This window comes from Melanotaenia boesemani, chromosome 2 (assembly GCF_017639745.1).
Source record: "Melanotaenia boesemani isolate fMelBoe1 chromosome 2, fMelBoe1.pri, whole genome shotgun sequence".
Lineage (NCBI taxonomy): Eukaryota > Metazoa > Chordata > Actinopteri > Atheriniformes > Melanotaeniidae > Melanotaenia > Melanotaenia boesemani.
The window spans coordinates 4,011,671-4,037,813 of record NC_055683.1 but is presented as its reverse complement, the minus strand read 5'-3'; the positions used below and the strand labels follow the sequence as shown (position 1 = coordinate 4,037,813).

The 26,143-nt window shown below is 45.0% G+C and overlaps 2 protein-coding genes across 2 annotated transcripts; both read right to left on the bottom strand.

Annotated features, from left to right (window-relative positions):
- Positions 1-116: 116 nt before the first annotated feature.
- carm1 (coactivator-associated arginine methyltransferase 1) lies at positions 117-22,396 on the bottom strand. Its single transcript, XM_041971238.1, has 16 exons — positions 22,170-22,396; positions 16,066-16,191; positions 14,448-14,554; positions 13,029-13,133; positions 11,037-11,147; positions 10,767-10,944; positions 8,528-8,618; positions 7,357-7,438; positions 7,189-7,274; positions 7,028-7,117; positions 6,815-6,952; positions 5,873-5,962; positions 5,657-5,769; positions 2,906-2,983; positions 1,704-1,772; positions 117-1,624 (listed from the first exon to the last, which is right to left on the bottom strand). The coding sequence occupies exons 1-16, from the start codon at positions 22,309-22,311 to the stop codon at positions 1,485-1,487; spliced, it is 1,746 nt and encodes a 581-aa protein (XP_041827172.1). The 5' UTR covers positions 22,312-22,396; the 3' UTR covers positions 117-1,484.
- Positions 22,397-22,766: 370 nt separating this feature from the next.
- Positions 22,767-25,458, bottom strand: si:dkey-204f11.64 (uncharacterized protein LOC100537752 homolog). The gene is made up of 3 exons (XM_041970343.1): positions 25,263-25,458; positions 23,215-23,341; positions 22,767-23,129 (listed from the first exon to the last, which is right to left on the bottom strand). The coding sequence occupies exons 1-2, from the start codon at positions 25,353-25,355 to the stop codon at positions 23,216-23,218; spliced, it is 219 nt and encodes a 72-aa protein (XP_041826277.1). The 5' UTR covers positions 25,356-25,458; the 3' UTR covers positions 22,767-23,129; position 23,215.
- Positions 25,459-26,143: the final 685 nt, after the last annotated feature.

The window sequence follows — 26,143 nt, the reverse complement described above, 5'->3', positions numbered from 1 at the left end:
TCTTATTTGTCACCACACACACACACGGTTCCTGATCCATCTCACTACACAGATTCATGCCAAAGTTCACAGACCACGTCACAGAGAGGAGGAAAAAGTCGACGACCACATCCCACTCCAGGATGGTGCTGGAACATCTCCACCACATTTAATTTGCTCACTTTTTTCTAATCCTTGCTTTTTTATGAAAGACAAAAACAAAACAAAAAACAAAATGTCAACAAAAATAATTCCTACTTAGAGACATTTTCCTCAGCTTTCTTAAAACTCATTAAATCAAACTGCGATACATGAGACGGTGGGAGTCACGCATCACTGTCAGTCTCTCCTTCCTTTGCTTAGAAAAGGCTGTGATGGGGGTGATGATATGTTGGCAGTCATTTTAACGTGAGGGCGTCTCCACGCCTCCACATCAGATTCTCTATGCAACAAAGTGGTCCGGTCCAGCCCGCCCGACCACCTCCTGGGTCCTTCCTCCTCAGACTGTCCTGGGACCAGCTTTATCATCCTCCCAGCTCACCCATTACTGAGGTGGGAGAGAAGTTCACGAAGAGCTGAATCATCTACCATCATCATCAACATCATCAACATCATCATCATCGGAGCGAAGCCAGAGAAACGTGAAGATGAGAAAGTTCTGGTTCTGGTGGGTAAATTTCATCCTTTAACTGTTAAAACTGGAGGAAGGATGGTAAAGTTCTGGTGAGGATGCGCAGATGCTGCCATCTGCTGGTGAAGGTCAGGAACTGCATCTCATTACATTTTATTTAAGTTGAAGTGAGACAGTCGTGGGTGGAAGGAGGAAACATCCAGGTACCGTCATGAAGCTCTGGCCGACCCAGCGGACGTGGTACCTGCTGACCTTCATCGACCCCGATGATTTCAGCGTAACTCATCGCTCAGGATGGAAGGTTACGATGATGATACTGTTTCTGTCAACCTGGAGAGACCGATGCCCTCGGAACGTGATCAATCAGTCCTTGGAGAGGCCTGGATCCACCGTGGACACAGCAAGTCAGAGATGATCACAATGACAATAACGGTGTGTTACCATGGAAACGAGAAGCCCAGGTGTTGTTCTGAGATGTGGAGCACCGTGGTAACAGAATGATGCTGGTTTGTAGCGATGAGCTGATTCTCAGGACGAGACGGAGTGGAGGGACTAAAACGGAAACAGAATGAGGAAGAAAGGAAACCAAACTGCTGCTGGGGGTGGGGTCAGACAGTTCTGATGGATCCAAAAACAAGATGGGTGGGGGGCCTCCACTTTAGAAAGACAAGAGTCTGGACGGATACGAGAGCGTCTGACCGTTTATCTGGTGATGGACCAAAGGAGAGGAAGCTGACCAACAACGGAAGGAAGTGCCACATCTGCACTGGTTTTGGTATACTGGATTTGGTTGCGGTTGTTGGGTCCATCAGGGTTTAGGGAGGGGGGTGGGAGTTTTTGTCATGCAGGGGCAAAGGTCTTCAAGGTCTTCATCCTAACTGCCGTAATGCATGGTGTTGCCAGGGATGACCATAGGGGAGGCCATGGAGATGGCAGCGCCGCCCATAGTGAACTGGTTGGTGACGGGGTAGTAGGTACCGCTGCTGCTGGGGCCCGACTGACCAGTGGTGGCTCCTGGAGGTGGGGAAAGCACAAAATTCAGCACAAAGTCTGCAGATCAATACAGAGTAAACTGTCAGCTGTGAAGACTCACCCTGAACGATTCCTGTGCTCATGATGGAGCCCATCCTGGAGTGGGTGTGGTTTACAATGCCCGTGTTCACTGTGACCAATCAGAGGAGACGGAGTCAGAAACACACACCAGTGAGACGCTTCAGGCAGATGCTGTTTTTATAAAGATGTCAGCTCTCTTTGTATAAAATATTCCCAGTAGAAGATAACCAACACATCAGATGATGAAACTGAGACTTTTCACCATGTGATGAAAATATGAGCTGATAGTGAATCTGATGCAGCAACACGTCTGGAAAAAGTTGGAACAGGAGCAACAAAAGGCTGGAAAAGTAACTGGTACAAACCAGAAACACCTGGAGGAGCATTTGATGATTAATCAGGTTACCTGGCAACAGGTCAGTAACATGACTGGGTATAAAAGGAGCATTTCAGAGAGGCAGAGTCTCTCAGATGGAAAGATGGACAGAGGTTCACCAATCTGAGACAAACTGGATCTAAAACTGTGGAACAATTTCAGAAAAATGTTCCTCAGGCTTTGACGATCCTCCATCTACAGTGTAGAATATCATCAGAGAATCAGGAGGAATCTCTGTGTGCATGGGACAAGGCTGGATGCTGGTGATCTTCTGCATTAAAAGCAGACATGATTCTCTACTGGAAACCACTGCATGGACTCAGGTTAAAGCTCCATCATGCAGAGAAGAAGCCAGATGTGAACAGGATCCAGAACCAGTGCCGTCTTCTCTGGATCAAAGCTCATTTAAAATGGTCTGAGGCAAATTTCTGCTGCTGGTCTATAAAGCTCTGAATGGTTTAGGACCAAAATACATCAGAGACCTCTTGACCCAGTATGAACCTACCAGAACCCGCAGGTCATCTGGATCCAGTTTCTTATCAGTTCCAGAGTCAGAACCAGACATGGAGAAGCTGCATTCAGCTTCTATGCTCCACATGTCTGGAACAAACTCCCAGAAAGCCTCAGATCAGCTGAAACACTCTGTTTATTTAGATCCAGGTTAAAGACCCACCTGTTCTCTGCTGCATGGAACTAGTTTTTATTTAGAGTCCAGATCTGCATCTGGTTCTGTTAGGTTGGTTTCATACAATGTTCTGTCTTTTTCCTTTGTCTTTTGTTTTAATGTTAAATTTTGCTTCTTGTTTTCTGTAAAGCACTTTGAATCACCCCGTGATTGGATTGTGCTGCAGATAAACCTGCCTTACCTAAGGGGATGAGGTTGTTGTGAGACACTGGCGGACTGCTGCCGATGACTGTGCTGAGGTCATAAGCTGCTGGCATTCCTGCAGAGGACACAACACAATCAGCCCTCCCATACAAACAACATGGCTGCTCCAGGAAGACGAGGAAATAATCAATAATATCATCAATATCGCTGATGTGTAAAGGTGTGTGATGTTACATAAAACCATCTGATAAACTGTTTCTCAACAACACTGAATTTAAAGATGTTCATTTTAAAGCAGCCCAAATGATGTACAGAGCACCGAGCACTGCCTCAATATTCAGAAACAGTTCCAGATGAGGCAAAAGCTGAACTCAGAGGAGCCGACATGTTTAAAGAGCGGCTGCTAGAACCCACACAGAATACCAGTCACAGTACAAGGAGGGAGTTTGTGAAATAATGAAAACATGTTAAAAGAAATGTTTAAAACTAGGAAATAAAGAGATTATGTGGAAGAACTGCCCCAGTAACCAAACTGCCCGAGCATGCTGTGTCTACCTAAATCCACATGTAGGTAACTTTGATGTTGTTGTTGTTTAACTGTATAAAGTCACATTTATATGTGTTTGTTTCTGCTTCTCTTTTGTTTTTTTCAATAAATGAATCAAATAAAATAGAATTTAAACTCACTTACTGACACACAGGTTGTTTTTAACAGGGGTTCCCAACCTTTGTTCCTCTGGGACCACCTTCATGCATATACTAAAATGCCGTGGACCCCTGCTCCACCCTGTGCTGAAACCATGCTGGTTTTATGCTTTCAAAAGTAAGATTCTCGCCATATATAATGTGTTCTGGTTGAGTCCTGTCCTTTGATCAAGTCAAAGTTAAAAGAACAACATACAGCCTTACTTTTATTAATTAAAATAGGGACAATTTGTGGACATTAATAACAATGGCTCTAAGCACAGAGACCCCCTGTGCTCTTTGGGGGGTCCCAGACCCCAGGTTGGGAACCACTGGTTTACAATATTTTCTAAAAGGATCACTAGTAAACATCTTGATAATGTCTTTGTTCATCTTTGTAGTAAAACATTATTTCTGGGTTAATATGCTGTCATTTTACTGGTCCGACCCACTGGAGACCAGATTGTTCTGAATGTGGAACCTGGGCTAGGATGACTTGGACTCTGCTGGTTTACAGTCATACTGTAGGTAACAGGGCGGAGTGGACGGGGCCAACCTGTGTTTCCAGTGACTGAAGCGTGTCTATGCAGATAACCAGTTAGATCAGTGGTAGGGAACCTTAGACCTCTTCCAGCAGGTTTTAGACGTTTCCTGCTCCAGCACATTGGACTCAAATTATTAAGTCACTGTGCAGAACTACAACAGATGTCAGATGCTTCGGATTATGAATCAGGCGTGTTGCAGGAAAAAACTAAAACCTGCAGGACTGCAGCCCTCGAGGACCAGGGGTCCGCACCACCAGATGAAAAGTTCACTCCAGGAACCAGTTAAGCTTGTTATACCCCATGAGTAGCGAGAATTTTGTTCTTATTCTCGAAGCCACAAGAACAAGAAAAAAGTCAGTTTTGGTCCAGTAAATTCATAATTCACATGAAGCTTTGACCGCAATAGGGAGGGGATTACTGGGTGGGTGGGGCTTTATCTACAATGCATTAGTGACCGGGTGACTTCAAACTTAATGAGAAACTTGGTCCGTGGCAGGGCGGGATGGTGCACGTAGTAGTGTTCCGGTCTTTATTTACTACGTGTTGTATTCATTTTCCTCCTCTCACCACCTCAGTCAGCTGGTAGTGATCCATTCAGCCTCGCATCAGCAGAAATGTGGAGGTGACAACTTTCTACTTCACGCTATTCCACATTAACCACGCCCACCGATGAACTGGTTAGAGGTTCTCTCTGAGAACCGGTCAGAGTTTCAGTTTGGGAACCAGTTAGAGGTTCTCCCTGGGAACTGGTCAGAGGTTCAGTTTGAGAACTGGTTAGAGGTTCTCTCTGAGAACCGATCAGAGGTTCAGCTTGGGAACTGGTTAGAGGTTCTGTCTGGGAACTGGTTAGACGGTCTCTCTAGGAACCGGTTAGAGGTTCTCTCTGGGAACCAGTTAGAGGTTCTCTCTGAGAACCAATCAGGGGCTCGGCTTGGGAACCGGTTAGAGGTTCTGTCTGGGAACTGGTTAGACGGTCTCTCTAGGAACCGGTTAGAGGTTCTGTCCGGGAACTGGTTAGACGGTCTCTCTGAGAACCGGTTAGAGGTTCTGTCCGGGAACTGGTTAGACGGTCTCTCTAGGAACCGGTTAGAGGTTCTCTCTGGGAACCGGTTAGAGGTTCTCTCTGAGAACCGATCAGGGGCTCGGCTTGGGAATCGGTTAGAGGATCGGTTTGGAAACCAGTTAGAGGTTCGGTTTGGGAACCGGTTAGAGGTTCGGTTTGGGAACCGGTTAGAGGTCCGGTTTGGGAACCGGTTAGAGCAGGGGTGTCAAAATCGGGTCCTCGAGGGCCGGTATCCTGCAGGTTTTCATTGTTTCCCTGATCTAACACACCTGACTGAAATTAATGGGTTATTGTGAAGATATTGACAAGATCCATTTGAATTCATTTGATTTTATTCAGGTGTGCTGGAGCAAGGAAATAACTAAAACCTGCAGGATAGGAGCCCTTGAGGACTGGAGTTTGACACCCCTGGGTTAGAGGTTCTCTCTGGGAACCGGTTGTTGGTTTAAACCCAACACATCCCTGCAAACACCTGGAGGTGTGTGTGTGTGTTCACCTGAAACGCCCATCCCCTGACTCATGCCGTAGACCGCCCCCGTGTTCCACATGTTTTCTGATGGGGAGGTGTAGTGTGAACCAGGAGGGGGGTTGGGGTTGGTGCCTGTGTACCTGCAGACACATTGACACGGTGTTGGAAATAAGAAGACCACACCCTGAACTAGCAGCCTTATACAGACTTGGATGTCTTCATGGGGTCCAGAGAGGAGCTCACCTGAAAAAGGGGTTCTTCAAGTCCAGGAGGTTGCTGGACTTTGATCCTGTCTGGTCCACCTGGGCAACAATACTGATGTCATAGCTCTGTCTGAGGAATTAACAGAAATAACAGATTATTGACCCTCAGATCAAAAACTCTCCCATTTTCTATTTGCTAAACCATTAAAACCAGAATTATGATGGTTTTCCAACCCAGTGTAAAACTGAGATGACAGAGTTGTTTTTACAAAACAGAAAAAGCTGGCTGAATCTTCGGATCTTGTCTACATGATGAATAAACTGGGAAGGTCTGATATGGAACCACACTGGTTTGAAAAGACAGCGATGTGTCTGTGGATGTTACGTTTGCAGCCTCTGGGATTGTGGGAAAACAAAGCTCTGCTGCAGCTCTATTTAATCTAAAGATTGTTTTAAACAGATATTTATTTCCATCTTTACTTGTTTTTTTTTTAAGTATTTTAATTATTTTATTTTAGGAATGAGTAAAGTAAGACATGATTTCTGATTCTGGCTGCTAGCTTCCAGAGTTTTTGTCCCACATCTTTTTTGGGGGGTTATTTCTATAAAGAACTTTAGGCTACAAAATTGTGTAAAAAGTGTGGCATAAATACAGTCTGATTTACTGATGGTAAAGAGTACATTTGTATGTTTTTTGGGATAAAAATGTTAAAAAAAAAAAAAGTTGCTAATAAAGTGAAAAAATGATGATTAGCCGATATAAAAGGATACCAAACACAGGGATGGGAAACACCCCTCAGAGAATCTCCAGCCAGAGGTTTTTATTTCTTTTTTACCATCAGCATGTGAAGATGATTCATTACATTTTCAGGATTTATTAACATCCCTCATTCATTCCGGATGATTAATCCCAAATGATTTATTTGCTGATTGGATCCATCAGCTGTCACCAATACTGAGACCCAAACAGAGGTTGTGGTACCTTTTGTTAGCCACCAGCAGAGCGGTCCCGGACAGCGTGTCCCCGGCCTTGGTGAAGAGGGGGGACTGCAGCAGACAGCGGACCTGGTACCAGTGGGTCAGCGGTTCTGTGGGGGCCGTGGACAGCCATACCGTCATCCTGCAGGAGGACATGGAGACGTGAGGAGAAGGATTCACCTGACAGGTCAGCTTCATCTACCCGAGGCTGACTTACACTGATCCCATGAACGCCACATCAAACCAGAACGCCAGGCCGTGTACCAGACCTGAGCTCATCATGTGGAACTTGAAGGGAATCTCTAGCCTGGAACCAGAAGACGATTATTAATCAACACACATTCACACACTGATGTGAACACAGAGATGTTAACACACCTGTAGAGATCCTCCTCTTTGGCCTCTAGGAAGTTGACGGTGTATTTGACGGACTTGGCCATCAGGATCCGGATATCAAACGTGTCCTGCAGGAAAAACAGCAGCAGCTTCACACCACCTCCATCCACCCTGACATCAGCTCAGACTGCATGCGACACACGTACGTACCACGATGGGCTGGCGGAAGTACTCGTCCACCGCCGCCCCCCTCAGAGCAGACAGGTCCACGCCGTGGAAGGAGGGCTGGTACCTGAGGACAGGTGGTCAGAAACGACACGCCATCAGCATGGATTCCTTCCAGGTCTCCATCACTCTAACCCTTATTTAAAGAAATCCTCCACTAGATAAAACTTTGATCTCAGGTTGTAGAGAGGTTCAGTCTAAACCCATGTCTCCACCTATAAACCTGCAGACTCCGGCCCCAACAGACCCCCTAATACCTGCCAGCAGAGCCAGATATGAGGAAGACACCTGCATTCACCTGCAGTCAGCCAACCAGAACCAGGCAGGCAGAACGGGTTCAAACAGAACGGGTTCTAACAGAACAGCCTCCGTCTGCAGTTTGAAGTCGGACTCGTTAATCTAGAACATGAGAAATGTTCCGTCAGACTCAGGAATGAGTCTGAACCCAGAGTTTATCTGTTGATTATGGTCACATTTATGTCCTGAAGGTCAACTACACCACAAAGCCTTCAGCAGAAATCCTTTCAGACTACAGATGCACGATGTTGGGTTTCTGGAGGAAGTTTTTTGACCGATACGATATCCCCCCCAAACTAGATCATCTAGTTCCCTCTGTCGTGAAATGTAAAAACTGTATTATTTTGCATACTCATCATGTTGGCAAATGCAGGTATTGGTGGAATAGCCGATACCCGATACTCCATTTTGACGCTGATATCGGCCGATATCGATACTGTGCCGATTATATCGTGCATCTCTATGTCAGACACTTTATCGGGACTCAGAAAAGAAAAGGGACTCCGAAAGGGTCTGTGAGGAATTTGACGATGGCGTTCTTTAAAATGTGGACCGTTTCTGCACCAGCTTGAAGAACCTTCTTTGTGTGGAGCAGAAAGTCATCTCTGTTTCTCTACATGAACTAATACAGCAGAACAAAGTCAGATCACACCAGTCTATATCTGAAATCCACACCGAGACATCAGGTACGATCACAATCAGTCCTGGTTCACACATGAAGAAACTCTCATCATCTCTAGCAACGTGAAGCTGACAGAGGAGGAAGAAAACCGAGTGGATGCCGTTAGAATTGCTGTAAAGCTCAAGTTTGAACTAACTTTATGTTACAGTAGGTTAACGGCTCCCTTCTCCTGCTTACCAGAAGTTGGCCTTGGTGAACTGCTCCATGTAGAGCTGCTCGTCTGTGAAGGGAGCCAAGTGGACGTCTCCAATGGTGGGGAACATTTTACCTGAAACAGCCACAAAGATCAGAGCAACGGTCAGAGGAAACCAGCTGACAACACAGGAGGAAACACACCGGTTTATCATCATCATCATCATCATCATTTATTTATCATCAACAATTCACATTAAACATCCCCTCAATGCTCTTTGACCCTTAAAGGCCCATTTATGCTCGTTTTAAACGTCATACATCGCAGTCCTCATACGTCCATGTTTCAGACACCGTTTAGTGGCCGTAACACGTCGCTATGAAGTTGTTTCCAACTGTCCAGCACGCCCTAAACGCTCACATATAGTCTTTATTTAAAAACCAGTCTGTGGCAGCTGAAGCTTTTAATCCCAGTATAAACCAGTCTGTAGCAGCTGAAGCTTTTAATCCCAGTATAAACCAGTCTGTAGCAGCTGGAGCTTTTAATCCCAGTATAAACCAGTCTGTAGCAGCTGAAGCTTTTAATCCCAGTATAAACCAGTCTGTAGCAGCTGAAGCTTTTAATCCAAGTATAAACCAGTCTGTAGCAGCTGAAGCTTTTAATCCCAGTATAAACCAGTCTGTAGCAGCTGGAGCTTTTAATCCCAGTATAAACCAGTCTGTAGCAGCTGGAGCCTTTAATCCCAGTATAAACCAGTCTGTAGCAGCTGAAGCTTTTAATCCCAGTATAAACCAGTCTGTAGCAGCTGGAGCTTTTAATCCCAGTATAAACCAGTCTGTAGCAGCTGGAGCCTTTAATCCCAGTATAAACCAGTCTGTAGCAGCTGAAGCTTTTAATCCCAGTATAAACCAGTCTGTAGCAGCTGGACCCTTTAATCCCAGTATAAACCAGTCTGTAGCAGCTGTCAGATTATGAGGTAAAATGATGTAAAATGAACTTATCAATAGAAATAGCAGAATAAAGGCCGGCCAGAACAACAGAAACTATTTCCATGTTTCCACTTTTTCCTCATTTCCAGTTATTCCTGCGACTATTTACCTGCTATCCTCACTAAACCAACTCCAGCTCAGCTGCTTTGTGGTGCCACCGTGCATCAGAAACGTCTTCTTGGCTTTATTCCATTATTTTTCTTGGCTGCTCCTGATTGGACGTTACCGTCAATCTAAGCTCTCTGATTGGTGGAAAGTCTGACAGGAAGTGGCTTCATCATCATGTCCAGGTCTAAATAGAGGTCTCTTAGCAACATAGTAGTGATGGTGATGTTTTTATGATGAAATGTGATAAATAATGCTGTTATCATGGATCATGGTGGATTTACCAGATAGGGTCTCTGAATAAAACTACATTTAGTGGCTGGATTGTAAACCTCCTGGACGGGATAAAAATGTCTGGAAAACTTCCATAGATGAGCTGAAGGGTAGCTATCCATCACATTTACCCCACAGAGCTACACACTACCGCTCCTGGTGGTGGAAGGGAGAGACCTCAGGGAGACCAGATGGAGGTTTAAGGGTTAGGTCTGCTCCAGTTTAGTCAGGTCATCTCAGCCTCCGTCCGCAGCTTCACATCAACCTGAAGCCGAACCTGCTGCTTCCATGTCGTTCTACCGGTGTGTCTGAATGAAGGCTTCAACATGTGAAAAGCCTTGTTTCCGCCAACAGGTGCGGGACAGGACGCATTTTCTTTTGTTTCCACATGCGAAAACTGGGAACGGTATTTAAAGATCGACCCGTCCTACTTTGTTGGGACCCATCCAGGGGGCGGACCAATCAACCGACACGCCCAGAAGGGTGGAGCTTGACAAGCTGCAATCCGCTGATTGGTTGAGAAAAAAAGTCACTTCCTGTGCATAAAAACAGAGCAGGAACGGCTTCTCGTTCAGAGCAACAGATTTTTTTTGTTGATTTAGTCTCCTTTTAAAATGGCGTCATGAAGCACCGCCAAGAAGAAAGAACACACACTGGTGGATGACCTCCAACCTCCTCCTTTGTTTCTGAGTCGTGTTGTGGTTAAACTTTAAGGATGGCGTCATGCTGTTAAGTGGCTCAGGCATCGATTGCTACCCAACTGATGCTCCGCCTCTCAGGTAAGGTCACTGTTGGCTGTGGAAATGCAACAAGGTTACAGTTTACAGACCATATAACCGTCCCGTCCGTGGAAACGAGGCTAATGACTGAATGTCACAAAGAACTGAGGATTTCAGGTTTATCTGAAGCTCCTCACCGTTGGGTTTGAGGAACTTCTTGGCGTGCAGGTAGCTTTCCAACATGCGCTCGTTGAACAGCATGTAGCCCATGGGCTCTGAGATGATGATGTCAACCTGCTCCGGCAGCGTCACCTCCTCCACCTTCCCTGGGATGACCACCACGCGCTCTCCCAGACGGTTACTGTTCACCAGCACCTGAACGGAGGACACCACATCTGAAGCACCAGCTACGGCGTGCAGGATAGCAGGAACGCTCACATGTAACCCAACGGTGGTGGAAATCACACCTCGGCGTGCTGTGCCATGGTGCTGGCCTCCACAGCGTAGACCTTCCTGGCTCCAGCCTGGGCAGCAAAGAAAGACAGGATCCCCGAACCACAACCCACATCCAGAATCACCTGGAGAGAGAAGAGGAAGCTCAGTCAGACATCTCCATATTGATGACGGCTCACACGAAGCCACACTCAGAATTAAAAGATGATGAGTTTGATGTGGGGAATGACTCATCTCCACCATCACTGCATCCTCCTCATCCTCACCAGCAGTTGAGTCTCTTTACAGCGAATCACTGTTATTCTCCGGACTCGGGTTTCAGACTGAATCGACTTATTTTTAAAGGATTTATGTATTTATTTGACTTTCTTATGAGATTTTATTTGGAGTTTTATTATTGACATTTAAGGATTCTATGAACTATTGAGCTTGTGATTCTCAACCCCCAGGGGTCGGAGCATACCGGCTACAACCACATAAATCACTGTTAACAAGTTTGGTATCTCTTTATTCAGCATGACTTCACCTCTATGATCCGGTGACTGTTCTCGTACTTTTACCTACTTTATTAACATATTGGGCTCAAAGAGAAATCATCAAATCGGACTGAAGAAAATTGGACGAGTGATCAGCTGAAACAACCTGTTTCCTGTGATGAAACGGTGAAAATAAACGTCAACAATTGTCATCCCACTCCCACACTCAGATGCAGGAAATATGTTTGTGTTATCTAATTCAAACCGTCATATTTTCAGTTTTATGTGGTCTATCGACAACTAACAAAAACTGCACGAGAGTTTAAAATCTGTTCTTTCTAGTGCCGTTAACAGCAGCGCTGTAGGTCACCTGGTCTTACTGGTACAACACCTTGAAAAGCAACAGCGTGATCACACCGGCGTGATCAGTGACCTCTAACCAAGGCTGGGAATCGTCACCAATTTCCTTAACTGATTCGATTCACAACAGCCTATTTTGATTCAATATCGATTCATTTACAGCTAATTGTGTAACAACACCTGTTTTTCTCGAAGATTAAAGACAGAAAAACTTTTTAAAAGTCCTGATGAAAGCGTTTCATTCAGTGGTGTTAATGTGAATAATAACGTGTGAATGGTAATAAAACCTACAAAGAATCCTGGATCCATTTAAAGCCGAAGTAAGACTCAGAAATTCCTTCAGTGACGGAGATTCAGCTTGATCAGCTGTGCGCGTTGCCATGACGACCGTGATGCTATCGGCGTAGCACCGGAGCAGGAGAAATCCTCCGTCTACTCCTCCCTGGAGCGAGATGCTTTCATCTCCACCTGAATGAGACAATCTAGAAAACTCTCATCTTTCTGTCTGATTTCCAGCTGGTTGATGTGTTTTCCGACACATTCTCTCGACACACACTCTGTCCTCTGACGGAAACCTGTGTGTGCGCGCACGTGTCTGTGCGTGTGCTGACGGCCATGGACACAGAGAGCAGCTATGACACGTCGTCATGGAAACCAGATAAACAGCATCAGACTGTTTCTTGTTGGATAAAAGGACGAAGTGGAAACTTGCTCTACAGGAAACGTAGCTTTAAATGAGCTTGCCAGATTTATTTTAAGTACATACATGGTGACATCACTTACTGTTGTTGAACGTGCGACACCTACAGTTTTAGCGTTAGCTGCTAATGTGAGCGGTAATAGGCTGCTAAAACGTTCACAGGTGAATGAAAACATCTGAGTTTGACATCTGATTTTGGACGGAGGCAACACCAGTTGTGTGGGTATATACTATGATCTCGCCGAGCCTCTGTAAGTCACGCAAGCGTAGGATCATGTTACCGGAAAAGAAGACATATAAAGATTTTGATCTCGTAGTTTATGAATCAATATTGGATTCATTAAATCGATGTTTTAAACCCAGCCCTACCTTTAACGGTTCATGTTTCCTTGCTAATCGCTGATCTTTGCACTGACTGTTGCATGTGGGAGAGCCGCACCTTTAGAATTATTCTGGCCAGAGGAAGTTACCTTGTCCTTGAAGTCGGTGTGGTTCTGGAGGATGGCCCGTTGGTAGGTCCCTGTCCGAACGTAGTCCTGCATCATGTTCTGTTGCTGGGAGAGGTAGCCATAAAACTGTTGGCATAGAAGAAGAGAAACATGAAACCGTTCTTCCTTTTTGGAGCTGGAGAAGCTAAACGTTGGCGGGGTGACCTGAAGGGACATTTCTATCTGTCTGCAGAAAGGAGATGCTAGCACCATGTTCACACCACGACTAGCACGTTTAATCAGGTTGAAACCTGATGATGAAATCCTTCCTCATCGCCAGCAGCAGTGCTCAGAACCAGTCCAGAATCTCCCAGAACTCCCAGCAGACAACATGAAGGATGTGGCAGATCTGCCACCAGGGGGCTACCGGGCTCATGCTCGCGCAGCCGTCATGTAATAGTAAACCAAGGTGTCTGTCAGACCTGACTGGTCTGAACCAGCCTCTGGCCTCTGGTTTCCATCCTGATAGTCTATCTCCTCATCTCTCAGCCTCCAGACTCCTCATTAGTTTAACGTGCTTCCTGCTTTATCACACGTCTCTGTGAGGATGAAGAGCATCAAACTGGACAGAACAGCTGATTCATGATAAAAAGCTCCCGACCAGCTGATTCCTGAATCAAACATGTTGTGTACGAGCACCTAAACGCACCGTCTGGGCTCTGATATGCAGCAGTCTGGTTCTAAACATGTTGATGTGTTCTGGTCTGAGGAAGCATGTGCTGGACCTCCATGTTTCCAGGGTCGAGGAAAGGGAATACCTCTGATCCTGAGCGTGATCTCAGACTCGGGTAGGACTCCCGAACCGGACACCTGGACTGTCCTCACACTGGGAAAGACTCTGGAGGATTTTAGAGCTGAGGATATTCCAGCATGTCATGAATCCAGTTATGACAACTGCAGCCATCATAACAACTTATAACTGGTTTAACGTGGACAGGTATCTCCCCATCATTTTAAAAAAGAAATCAGCCAATCACTGCAGGCCAGGGTCTGACGAGAATCTTGTCTTGATTCTGGGACAGCTAGTAACTGGTGTGGGCCAGAAGACCCGGGATGTTAAATCTCTGGAGGCTGTGACTGTGTGTTGGAGGCCATCAGCAGGTGCTGTCTAGGTTCTGGAGCCAGCTGGGAGTGTGACCTGACCAGTATCAGCCCCTGGACCTGTGGTGCAGCAGAGCATGCCGAGGACATGCTGGTACCGATCCTAAACGGAGCCAGACACAGCCGAGTCTTATTGCTTGGCATCAGCCTCCAGGTGAGACATTTGGTTCTTCAGTTTTAAGAAGGTAAGACGACCAGACATACCTATCCTTGTACGTGATTAGGGTGGAAGCATTACCACACTTCAGCCACTACCTGAATGCACCATCATGGTCTCTGTGTTGGATGAGTTCCTCTCACCTGGAAATACTGTACAGCAGAGGACTCCTCTGTTCTGTCGCTGAAGACCGAGGGCTCGCCAACGTGCCCACGACAGTTCTTCAGAAGGTTATAAAAGGACTGAAAGTCTGTATTAGAACAAAGAAACATGGATCAGTTCTTTAAAACAACATTCCACTGCATTTCATTCACTTCTCTGTAGCCAAGTTCAGCATTTTTACTTCCAGTCTGCACAGCTTCCCTGAGTTTCACTTCCTGTCCCGACTGTCTGCTGTTAGTGCACCTACCGCTGTGCTGCTGGGATGAGGGTGCAGAAAGACAGACAACAGTCCAAAAATAATCCAACTGCTCTAATCCAGGATTATTTCTGGGAGGGGAATACAGTGGTTTCACAAGCATTAAAGAGCCTTCTTGGCGTTTTCACCCATTTATTATTTATATTTAAAAATATGATAAAAAAAATCTGCATATCTACACACACACACACACACACACACACATATATATATATATACTTTCATACACGTTGTTAAACAGACAATGTGTACGCAGTTTTTCTTTAAACCATTTAGCGTTATTTCAGGGTGAGGTCCTTGAACTTCTCCACATCCACTTTCACTCTGTGGCTGTAGAGATGTTCAAGTCTGACCTCCTGAAGAAGCCTTTTAAAAAAAATCAACAAAACATTCAAAAGTTGGTCTACTTTCCTTTCTTCTACTTCTAATTACAGTACATACATGATACAAAACATGTGATCTATACCGGTCCGTGCCTTACGGAAAGCTTGCTGCTCATCTTCTAAAAGATGGTTGTGCTCCAAGAATGCCATCAATCTACGATTTAAGAGAGGAGTACGTTTTATAAACTGTACTGGGTACACTAACCATTTCTGACCATGACCATTTTCTATACTGCCTAGTCCAATTCAGGGCTGCAGGTAGGCTGGAGCCTATCCCAGGACTTAGCAGGCGAGTGGCAGGTCCACCTGGACAGGTGGCCAGTCCACTGCAGGGCCGACACAGAGACAAACAACCACTCACGCCCACTTCCTAGAGAGGATTTAGAGTGACCAGTTAACCTCACATGCATGTCTTTGGACGGTGGGAAGAAGCCGGTGTATCTGTAGAGAAGCCACACATACACGGGGAGAACATGCGAACTTCTGTTCCAGCCTCCACCCAGCCGAGACTCGAACCAGCGAGCTTCTTGCTGTAAGGCCTAGATGTTATTTTTCAGGGTTTTCTCATTTATTATGTATTTATTTGTTGTATATTCTTATATTTAAAGGTTCAAATTTATGTAATCAATGATTAGTAATAAAAGGGGGAGTTTTCTCACACCTACTGTTGCTGACTAGGTTTCTCTGAGTAGCATCACTTGATCAAGCCTCTTCCACTTTACAGAATCAGTGAAAGTCTGTATGAGCTGTGCTGATATGGTATCAGACTGATATCGGTATTAAAGTTGCAATATCTGTATCATGCCAGAAGTAAAAAAAAGCTGTATTGGGACCCCTAGTCAATAAGGTCTTGGCGTCCCTCTGCAACTGGTAAGAACAGGACAGGCGCTCGTACCCAGAGCAGGGGCCCGTCAACATGCTGCGTATGTACTGGGTGTGGTAGTGTTGGCAGGTGTGTACCTGCAGGTGAGGAGAACTGCAGGAGGACACTGTTGCAGCCTAAGGTGATGATGAACGACTGCTTCCCCACACGGCTGCACTCCGTCTCCCGGGAAACCGAACACTTGAACACACTCGTGTCCTCTCCTGTACAGAAAGAGAAGAAACACAAAAACTTTAGGCGAACATTTCTTTATAAAAAAAAAAACTAAATAATAATAAAAAGATTAAATTAGAATAAGTTGGTGTGTTAGTCTGAGACAACATGGCAGCTGGAGTCTGGCGGAGTCCTTCGGTGCTGGAAGAAGTCTCTGTGACTGTGTTTTCTGGCCAAACTTCCCCTCTGGATGGAAGCTGGTGAGCAGCTATTATTAATATAGCGGCTGTAGCTCAGGAGAAAGAGCAATCATCTACCAACTGGAAGGTCGGTGGATCGATTTAAGGCTTCCCTCACTACATGTCCAAGTGTCCTTGGGCAAGACCCGCATTGCCTCCCGATGTGCCCATTTGGTCATGAGTGTGTGTGAATGGATGAATGTGACAGGTAGTGTGTAAAGCGCTTTGAGTGGTCAAGCTGACTGGAAAAGTGCTGTATAAGTACAAGTCCATTTACCATTTATTAAAGACATAAATTAACTGAAAACTCTGGATTCTTCTTGGACCAGGTGTGTGTGCGGCGTGTTATGGCTGTGCTGCAGCCTCTGCTGGTATTCGCAGCTGTTTTAGTCGATGGTTTGACTCCCACCGGGCACCGCAGGGTGTGACAGAAGCATCCTAGGAAGCTGTCCGCTAAACATACGCGCCAAGTTTATTTTTGAAGGAGCACACACCCAGAACATGTCAAACTCAGCAGTTCAGATAGGGCCAGACAGGAAATCAGACACAGGAGCAGAATAAAAACTGCTGGTATTTTTCAAAATAAAAGCCTCCATGCAGATTTGCGCTGCTGAACCATGTAAACATTACGTCATTAACCGGTCAGGGTGTTTCTGTGTTTTTTTCCCCATCATGGACGGTGAGACGTTTATCCTGGAAGTGGAGAATCTTGTGATTTCGTGGATCCAGCTAGGCGGACTGCACTCGTGGGTGCTCCACACCTGACACGCTCCCGGTGTGGAGTGACACGCCAAGGAGGTTGTGCAGCCAGCCCACGGTGCACACACACACGATGGACATGAGGGGTCAGAGTTAAAGACATGCACCCGCTCATATCAACACGTAATGGGAAAACCTTCGAGTATAAAATTTTACAACTAGTTTCACATTAAAACTAAAACACACAACTCCTTTCACAACAGGGAGGGTTAGACCGTTAAGAGTCCAAGATGTCCAGGTTTGTTCTGCTGCAGCCCAACTACGGATCAGCAACATCACTATCCCAGTTTCACCTAGTCCTCCTACGTTCCCCTTGAAAAACACTGATTTAGCTGCAAAATACTCTGTTATTACAGACGACTCGCTGGTAGAAACGAGCGAGGTTAACATCTGCTTTCATGGGGTGCAACATCAGGTCTGGTAGGTAAATATAGATGTGTGTGGCATCATCAGAAAGCCCCGAATCTCAGATAAAAGCTCGTTAAAACCGTTCATATGACCTCCAAACCACAGTTAGGACAACCAACAATTAAAAGAGCAGGTAAACACACCTGTTCAACTCACAGCATGAACACGGACCAATAATATTACCCAACCTGTTTGGTCTCCAGAACTTCTATCCACCCCCCTGGACAGAACCACATTTACTGAAAAACTCCATTTCCCAGAGTCCTTTTAGAGCAGTTTCTGGTCCAAAATGACTATTTTTTGTACGGTTACATGAATTTGATTAGACGAAGCCAGGTTTCCGTTGATTGGTGAGATGGATGTAACCACGGTGACATCAGTGTGACTCTACTGGATCACATGACTAAAATCAGAATCAACCATAGAAGTGAGCTGATGGAAGCTGGACATAGATTTACCCTCCTAGTTGAAATTTCTAACAAGTATTTCCATGTTTCTGCAGAGATCCTCCTGTTTGCAGAGTTTTCCTACACTTTTTATCTACTGGAGAAAATAATATCCCTGCAAAACAAACAAAACACTCCACCACAGAAGAAGAGTTAGAGGCGAGTTTAAAGATTGTGGGACAGAGTTGTCTCATCAGGACCTGACTGAAAATCTCTTAACCTAAACTAAAACTCTGGAACTTTGCTCTGTTTTACTGCAGCTCCATGAATCTTTGACCAGATAACACCCACATGTCAATTTATGCTTTTAATTATTTTTCCTGCTACAGCAGATTTTCAAAGGGTTATATACTGTATATAACTGTATATTTTTTGCAATGTTCCGTGTTGTTACACCAGTAAACCTTCTTCCTTCTGCAACACTTCCTGGTAAAACACCGAGCAGGAAAACATCCTGGTTCTGCAGCTGATCCAGGACACATTCAAGTCAGCATCTAGCATGTGAGACACTCATCTTCTGGGAGGAAAGCCAGCCAAACCCCTCAGGGTTTCACTGTGAACAACTCCTGAACACGGCCTGGATGACGACGGTGGGGATAATCCCTCTCCATGTAAACCCAGATGATTGAGGAAGGATTCATTAAGGCTCACCCTGCTCAAACATGTCTAATCTTATCAGAGGAGACAAAAAAACAACCTGACTGTCACTTATGTCAGATCACTGAGATATTCTGCCTGAATATTTTACTAACAGGAGTGTGTGCTGATGTCAGTGGTCTGAATAATAAAATGGTGGAACAATGAGCCCAGAACAGGACAAACTAAAAACTGCGTCTGTCCACGGTATCTGCATTTCTCTCCACCTGTTCAACCTGCTTCAGACCTGGTGGGTGTGTTGTCAGGTTTCTGTTATGATACATCTCTGCGGTATCTGTAGCGTGTAATAAACATGGTAATTAGCCGAGCTGCCAACTATCTGCACCAGCAGGAAGCACTGCAGTGAAATGTGAAAGAAGGCTGGGTGTCATTCAGACTCAGACCAGTCTTCCTCTTCAACCTCTGATCCTTGGCTTTTTATTCTCTTCCAGCATTTTGGCATTTTAAACCACACCCCTGTCTGTCTGCTACTTTCAGCTGGACATTTTATTTGGATTTATTTAGCCAATCTTTAACCAGGAAGGTTCCTCTGAGATCTGAGATCTCTTTTTCAAGGAGTCCTGGCAACGCAACCCACAAACAGACGGTCAGTAGAGAGCATAGCAGCAATAAAACCAGGTCTCTAGAAGAAGAACAAAGTTCTTGCGTCTTGCGGAGTATGTAACAGGCTTAAAGGTGCATTTACACCCGGGCAGTCCGCTAGACTCGGTCCGATTGGGCACTGTGTCTAGGTGGGGGGGTGCAACGCTCTTCTGGACACAGTTTGCGTTCATGCTGCAGTTCTCAAACCAATTGGACCTTTTAAATAACGTGTTGCCCTTCCTGCCAGAGGTGGTGCTGAATCAAGAGTTACTGAAGGAGACTAGAAAACCAATGAAGAAGAAAACTGGTTCATCTATTGGTTAATGCAGAACAACTTGTGTATCTGGATCTGCATCAGATCCTAGCGGGTTGATCAGGTTTCTGTCAGAACTTTTACGAGTTCTGACCCCGAGACATTTCTCCCGTCCAGAGCTACCTATCGTCCTACATGCGGTGCCAGCAAACAGACCAGGATTAGAATAAAAAGGAAGGTGTGAACGTGTCCTAAGAATTCAGGAACTAAAAGTGAGGGAAGTGTGGAACAGTGGGCAGGGCAGGGTCATGTCCATTTAAACGTCTTCATAGTCTAAGTACGTAAAAATGTTTCAGCATCAAGTTTCTTCCTCAAATTTAACCCCTAAAATTCAAAGACATATTCAGCTAACTCTGGTCCGCTTTTTTTTTTTTAAACATAAAATTAGATGTAGCAGCTGGAGCTTTTAATCCCAGTATAAACCAGTCTGTAGCAGCTGGAGCTTTTAATCCCAGTATAAACCAGTCTGTAGCAGCTGGAGCTTTTAATCCCAGTATAAACCAGTCTGTAGCAGCTGGAGCTTTTAATCCCAGTATAAACCAGTCTGTAGCAGCTGGAGCTTTTAATCCCAGTATAAACCAGTCTGTTGCAGCTGGAGCTTTTAATCCCAGTATAAACCAGTCTGTAGCAGCTGGAGCTTTTAATCCCAGTATAAACCAGTCTGTAGCAGCTGGAGCTTTTAATCCCAGTATAAACCAGTCTGTAGCAGCTGGAGCTTTTAATCCCAGTATAAACCAGTCTGTAGCAGGTGAAGCTTTTAATCCCAGTATAAACCAGTCTGTAGCAGCTGGAGCTTTTAATCCCAGTATAAACCAGTCTGTAGCAGGTGAAGCTTTTAATCCCAGTATAAACCAGTCTGTAGCAGCTGAAGCTTTTAATCCCAGTATAAACCAGTCTGTAGCAGCTGGAGCTTTTAATCCCAGTATAAACCAGTCTGTAGCAGCTGGAGCTTTTAATCCCATATAAACCAGTCTGTAGCAGCTGGAGCTTTTAATCCCATATAAACCAGTCAGCATCAAACATGATGTTTCCAGCTGTCAGATTGGGAGGTAAAATGATGGAAAATGAATGTATGAATAGATATATCATCATAAAGGCCGACCAGAAGAAGAAAGCAGAGTTTATTACAGACATAACTTTATAGAAATAACACAGGTCGCATGTATTTACCTCCACAAACAAAGAGTGTGTGTAATCTCATGTCTTCCTCAGTGCATGCGGGTCACTTCAGGGTCGTGTACAGTTCGCACTGAATTTAGACGGCGGTCGTATTAAAATGATAACGTAAACAACCTTGCAAAAAATATTCAGGTTTCAGAGACCTGCAGTGTGAATGTAGTTTAAGGGAGAGTCCAGAAACCCTGAGGAGGGTTCTTTCGGTCTCTACCCACAGCTGGTGATGATAGGTGAGGGTAAGAACGTAGATCCACTGGTAAATAGTAAATAAAGCAACTGAATTTTGTTTATTTTATGACAGTCCCTCTACGGTCCATCAGTCCATGTGTTGTGTAAACAGACCTTTAACTTGATTTGAGTTAACTTGAGTTTGCAGTTCAGTCAACATTCAGCTGATTCCTCTTCTAGAAACAACACACCAGTCTACACGTGGTAACCAGTAAGAGTTCAACAACCCATCAGTCCCATCAGGATCCAGCAGCATAGATCCACACAGATCTGGATCAATCATGGATCCAGGAATGCTCTGTCAGAAGGAACATGAGGAACTGCTTATTTCCTCTGAAACACTGTAAATACATTTAATCAATATGGTATCAACCTTTAGATTTAGCGCATCCTTCAGCGGGACACCACGTTCAGCGTGCGTTCGTGATGCGGCTACCGCGCGCGCAGGATCCGGCTATTGTTCCAATGAGAACAAAGATGAATGCATAAGTAATGAGGGCCCGCTTTCACTACGACACCACAATCAGCGTTCACCCCCGTAGTACACAGAAATAAAGAAAGAAATCCTAAAAGTGTTTTTAACTGGAGCAGTTTGTGTGTGAAGCGACCGGGATGGCTGCGTCCTCCGGCCGGACCGCAGCGCACATCTGCGGCTAAGAAGAGTGATAACTGACCCCTCCGCTCCGGGGATCCAAAACAATACTCCGGCTACTCATTTAAGCTACAAACACTGAAATGCCCCGCTCCCCCGGCTCTCTGTGGGGCAGTACCTAACAGGATGATTTACCAAACCACCCGGCATGTTTATGGCGCTATACAAAACAAAAGTGTGCAACTAACTACCGCATGTTAGCGCATCACTGTGAAGCCAGGCTCGTGGCATTGTTTAACTAGCAGTTAAGTGTACATTAGTTAGCTAACGTGCCTGCGGATCACACTACTCTACGGTATTTATCGGTGTGTCCAAGGTGGTCAACTTCTCTAGTACCAAGAGCCCAAAGGTAGCTACAATCTAAACCCAGAGGACGATTTGGAGTTTTAGGTGCTCCCTCGTGACAACTAGGGGGAGGCGGCACGGTCTCTCGAGATGCGATAGCTTAATGTTGGCTAACGTTACCGCTGGTCGGATTAGCTGGATGAGCATTAGCCCTGCATAGCATTAGCAGCGACAGTTGACACAGGCCGACCATCCGACCAGCGGCTGCGGAGGGTCTACTCACCATTGGAGAGACTGATGAGGGCGGCATCTTGGGAGGTTTTCACTTCCAGCCGCAGAGGCTGCTGCTCCGAGTGCCGCTGTATGTCTCCATTCGCGTCTCCGATGGAGAGGAGCCGCACGCCGGGGAACACAGAGACCGCCATTTTCGATCTGGAAGTAGAGACAGGTCGGCGGCGCTCACATCCAAGCACGCACTGCTCTCTGCTGGAGGCAGGCCGGGCATGAAGCCGATAAACCGGCCCAACAGCGCCGCCTACCGGCCGCAGCTCAGAACGGCGTAAACACGAACCAGTGCTGCTACAAGATTATCACAATTCAGCATTACACACACGCACACACACACGCCTAATTACAATTAAGTTACAGTTGCATCAGACAATGTTAAGAGTAAAAAAATATGCATTATTAAATAATTAGTTATCTGTTAATTATCAATAATTGATTGCCATTACCATTTATTTAATAAATAATCCAATAATTATATAATTTGCCTGAAAGGAGGACATAACTGTGATTTAAAGTTTGCATTGTCAAGCTAAGTAATCGGTGCTGGTAAAACTAAACAAACATGACTCACAACATGGATGCAGACACATCATCAGTGGCATGAAGAATGCTTTAATGAGAAATAAGCATTACACCAGAGAAACGTTGTTCTGTTAAAGAAGACCGACTCAGACCAAAGAAGGAAACAGAATTCTGCTCCCATGTTGGGTCATCACATGTTATAAAAGATGTGGACATAAAAACACATGAAATCATATTTATTTTGATCCATGCTGAGCAGCAACCAGAAATACAAATAAATGAGATATAATTAAGATATCATTCGTTTCTATTTTAATAACATCATCATCATCATCAGGTGCAGGAGTGCTGGGTGTTCCTGCTCCTCTTCATCGCCTCCAGCAGTGGCGCACATTGTGAGAATCCACAGGCGTCTGCTCAGCGATCCTCTGACCTGCAAACACAGGAAAGAAATGTTTCCTGGTGCAGAAGAAAACAGTCACAGCAAGTAGAAAATATGGAGAACAGTGAGTTGACACCTCAGAGGAGGACACATGACTTAGGAGGCCTGAAGGGGTTATCACTGGAAGGCACGCCAGTCAGGAGAGGGTCCTTGTGAGCGTTTTGCAAACAGAAGGTCTTCAGTTCTGCAGCAGCCTGAGAAACCTGAGGGGTAAACAAGGATGGAGAATTGTGAAGATCTGTACTTTTACATGAACTCTGCTCAGTCCAGAAGATAACAACTGTTTTGTTCTGCTGGACCTCGTGTTTAAAAGGAACACCTTCTCTGACTCGTTGAGAGCACACAGGGAAGCTGTTTTGGGGGATTTGTGCAGGTTGGTTGGCTAGACCTATACCTGCTTATTCTGGGGGTGGAGACAGGTCACCAGTCCATCCCCGGCAAGGCAAGTTTATTTATCAAGCACATCAGATGACCAAGGACCCTCACACAGAGACAAACCACTTACTCAGTGCTGGGGAGAATTTAGTGTAACCTATTAATCTTTTGTACTGTGGGAGGAAGCTGGAGAACCTGGAGAGAACCCTGGTACACACTGGACAGGTCACTAGTCCATTGCAGGGCCAACACAGATATGGACAAACAACCATTCACACTCACTCCTAGGGAGAATTTAGAGTGACCAATTAACCTAACATGCATGTCTTTGGATGGTGGGAGGAAGCCGGAGAACCGGGAGGGAGCCCAAGCATACATGGGGAGAACATGCAAACTCCACACAGAAAGACCACCGCCCCCAGGTTCAAACCTCCCTCTAGCCAAGGCTTGAACCGGCGATATATATATATATATATATATAAACTGTAACATTTCTTTGTTGATTTTATGCAGTAAAATGGAATAGTTCAGGTCCTCCAGCTCCAGTCCAGGAGGACCAGTTCAGGTCCTCCAGCTTCTGAAACATCAGCTGTTCTACAGTTTTAGACGAGCAGTGTTCAGGTGAAACGATCTTCTAAAATCAGCCAGTCATTGCAAAGCAGAGTCATTTCTGATTAAAACAATCCAGTAAACTTACATTTTAATTTAAACTCACGTATCATTTTAACACACACATCATACAATAAAATATTACATAAAAAATATTACCCCAAATTAAAAAAAAAAAATCAGGTCTCTGTGTAAAAAGTAAATAAAAGAAGAATCTCATCGTCCATCTTTTATTCCCAGTAGAAGATCACCAACACGTCAGAGGATGAAACTGAGACTTTTCACCATGTGATGAAAATATGAGCTGATAGTGAATCTGATGCAGCTACACGTCTGGAAAAAGTTGGAACAGGAGCAACAAAAGGCTGGAAAAGTAACTGGTACAAACCAGAAACACCTGGAGGAGCATTGGACAACTAATCAGGTTACCTGGCAACAGGTCAGTAACGTGACTGGGTATAAAAGGAGCATTTCAGAGAGGCAGAGTCTCTCAGATGGAAAGATGGACAGAGGTTCATCAATCTGAGACAAACTGGATCTAAAACTGTGGAACAATTTCAGAAAGACGCTGCAGGTTCCTGAGGAGGTCTTCAAAAGCCAAAGTCCTCTCTCTTTGGACTGCAGACTGGCTAAACTTGTGATTTCTCCGGGAGCTCCCCCCACAGGGACTGGTGTGACTTCAGTTCTAAATTAAGTAGCCACCCAACAATCCCAGCAGTCACACAGCAGCACAATCAACAAAGCTGCCACTGTGCAGCTTCAGTCCGCAGGAAATCATCCTCCAGAGAAGCGCTGGAGAGCGTTCATGGCCCAGCCTCAGATCAGCCAACATCTCACATTAAACTCGTTCATCACGCGCTTCTTCAAAGTTTTTTACTCATTCTCCTTCTATCCTCCAACTCAATCAATGATCCTTCTTTTTAAAATAAAGTAGTTGCCTCTCATTGCGCGCGCACCTCCTGATCTCTTCCCTTTTCTCCAGTTTGTTTGTGACAAGCAAAATAAATTCCAGCAGAATCCGAGATAGAAATGAGTTTGTTTGTTTGTTTGAAACCTGCAGGATGTCAACAGGGACCCGCACCGGGATGCTCTCCAGTCACGCGCCTGTGGTGGGAAAAGTTCGGAAGCAGAACTTCTTACCTTGATCCGGCGGACACTGGCCTCCAGACGGAGCTGCTTCACCGCCTTCTGGGCCATGACCAGGCTGCTGTTGGCGGCGCTGTTGTTTGACATGACCGGGTGCGAACCGCTATTCCAACCCGCTGCTGCACTGCTCCGACTGCAGCCACGAGACCCTCAGAACGACGGGTGGTCGGTGCGCTGCGCGCGGCACCAGTTCCGGTACACCCTTCAAAATATTCCATCAGAGGGTGGAAGCCGGATGTAGAGCAGACCCTTCACATTATTATTATTATTATTATTATTATTATTATTATTATTATTATTATTATTGTTGTTGTTGTTGTTGTTGTTGTTGTTGCTGTTTCTTGAAGGAAAAGTTGTTTAGTTTCCCAGTTTAATTTAATTCTAACCCTGATCAGCAGTGGTGGGCTTATCGATCCAAATATTGATAATACTGATACAAACACTGGTATTGATCAGGATCAACGCCAGTGTAATTTAGCTTTCCTTTCTCTTGCCCCCCTGACCCAGGGGTAATATTGTAGTTATATTCATCATTAATTAATTGAATTCTTATGCAACTTTTGCTTAAAAACTAATAAATTACATTAAACGAAACCTGAATTTAATCAATCTTTTGGTGCCTGAAATGAAGAGTTTGTTTTGTTACTGTTTAATAACGTTCATTATGATAACTTGGTCTTTTCTGTTTACCTGTAAACCTTTCCCATTTCTGTCCTGGGTTTTAACTCATAAACAATCCAAAAGAAAAATGACATAAATACTGAAAGTCACTAAAATTCATTCCGATTTAGCAATCTGATAATGCATCCACTTTAATTAATAAAAGGTATCAGTATCAGTGATACTGGCCTTGGTTTCACTGGATATTGAATCAA

Coding starts and splice junctions, on each gene's coding strand:
- carm1 (XM_041971238.1), bottom strand. CDS start 22,311: ATGGCGGTCTCTGTGTTCCCCGGCGTGCGGCTCCTCTCCATCGGAGAC. Junction 11,148..13,028: donor ACACCGACTTCAAGGACAAG/GTAACTTCCTCT, acceptor TTCTCTCTCCAG/GTGATTCTGGATGTGGGTTG. Junction 1,773..2,905: donor CAACAACCTCATCCCCTTAG/GTAAGGCAGGTT, acceptor GATTGGTCACAG/TGAACACGGGCATTGTAAAC.
- si:dkey-204f11.64 (XM_041970343.1), bottom strand. CDS start 25,355: ATGTCAAACAACAGCGCCGCCAACAGCAGCCTGGTCATGGCCCAGAAG. Junction 23,342..25,262: donor CCAGTGTCCGCCGGATCAAG/GTAAGAAGTTCT, acceptor TTTACCCCTCAG/GTTTCTCAGGCTGCTGCAGA.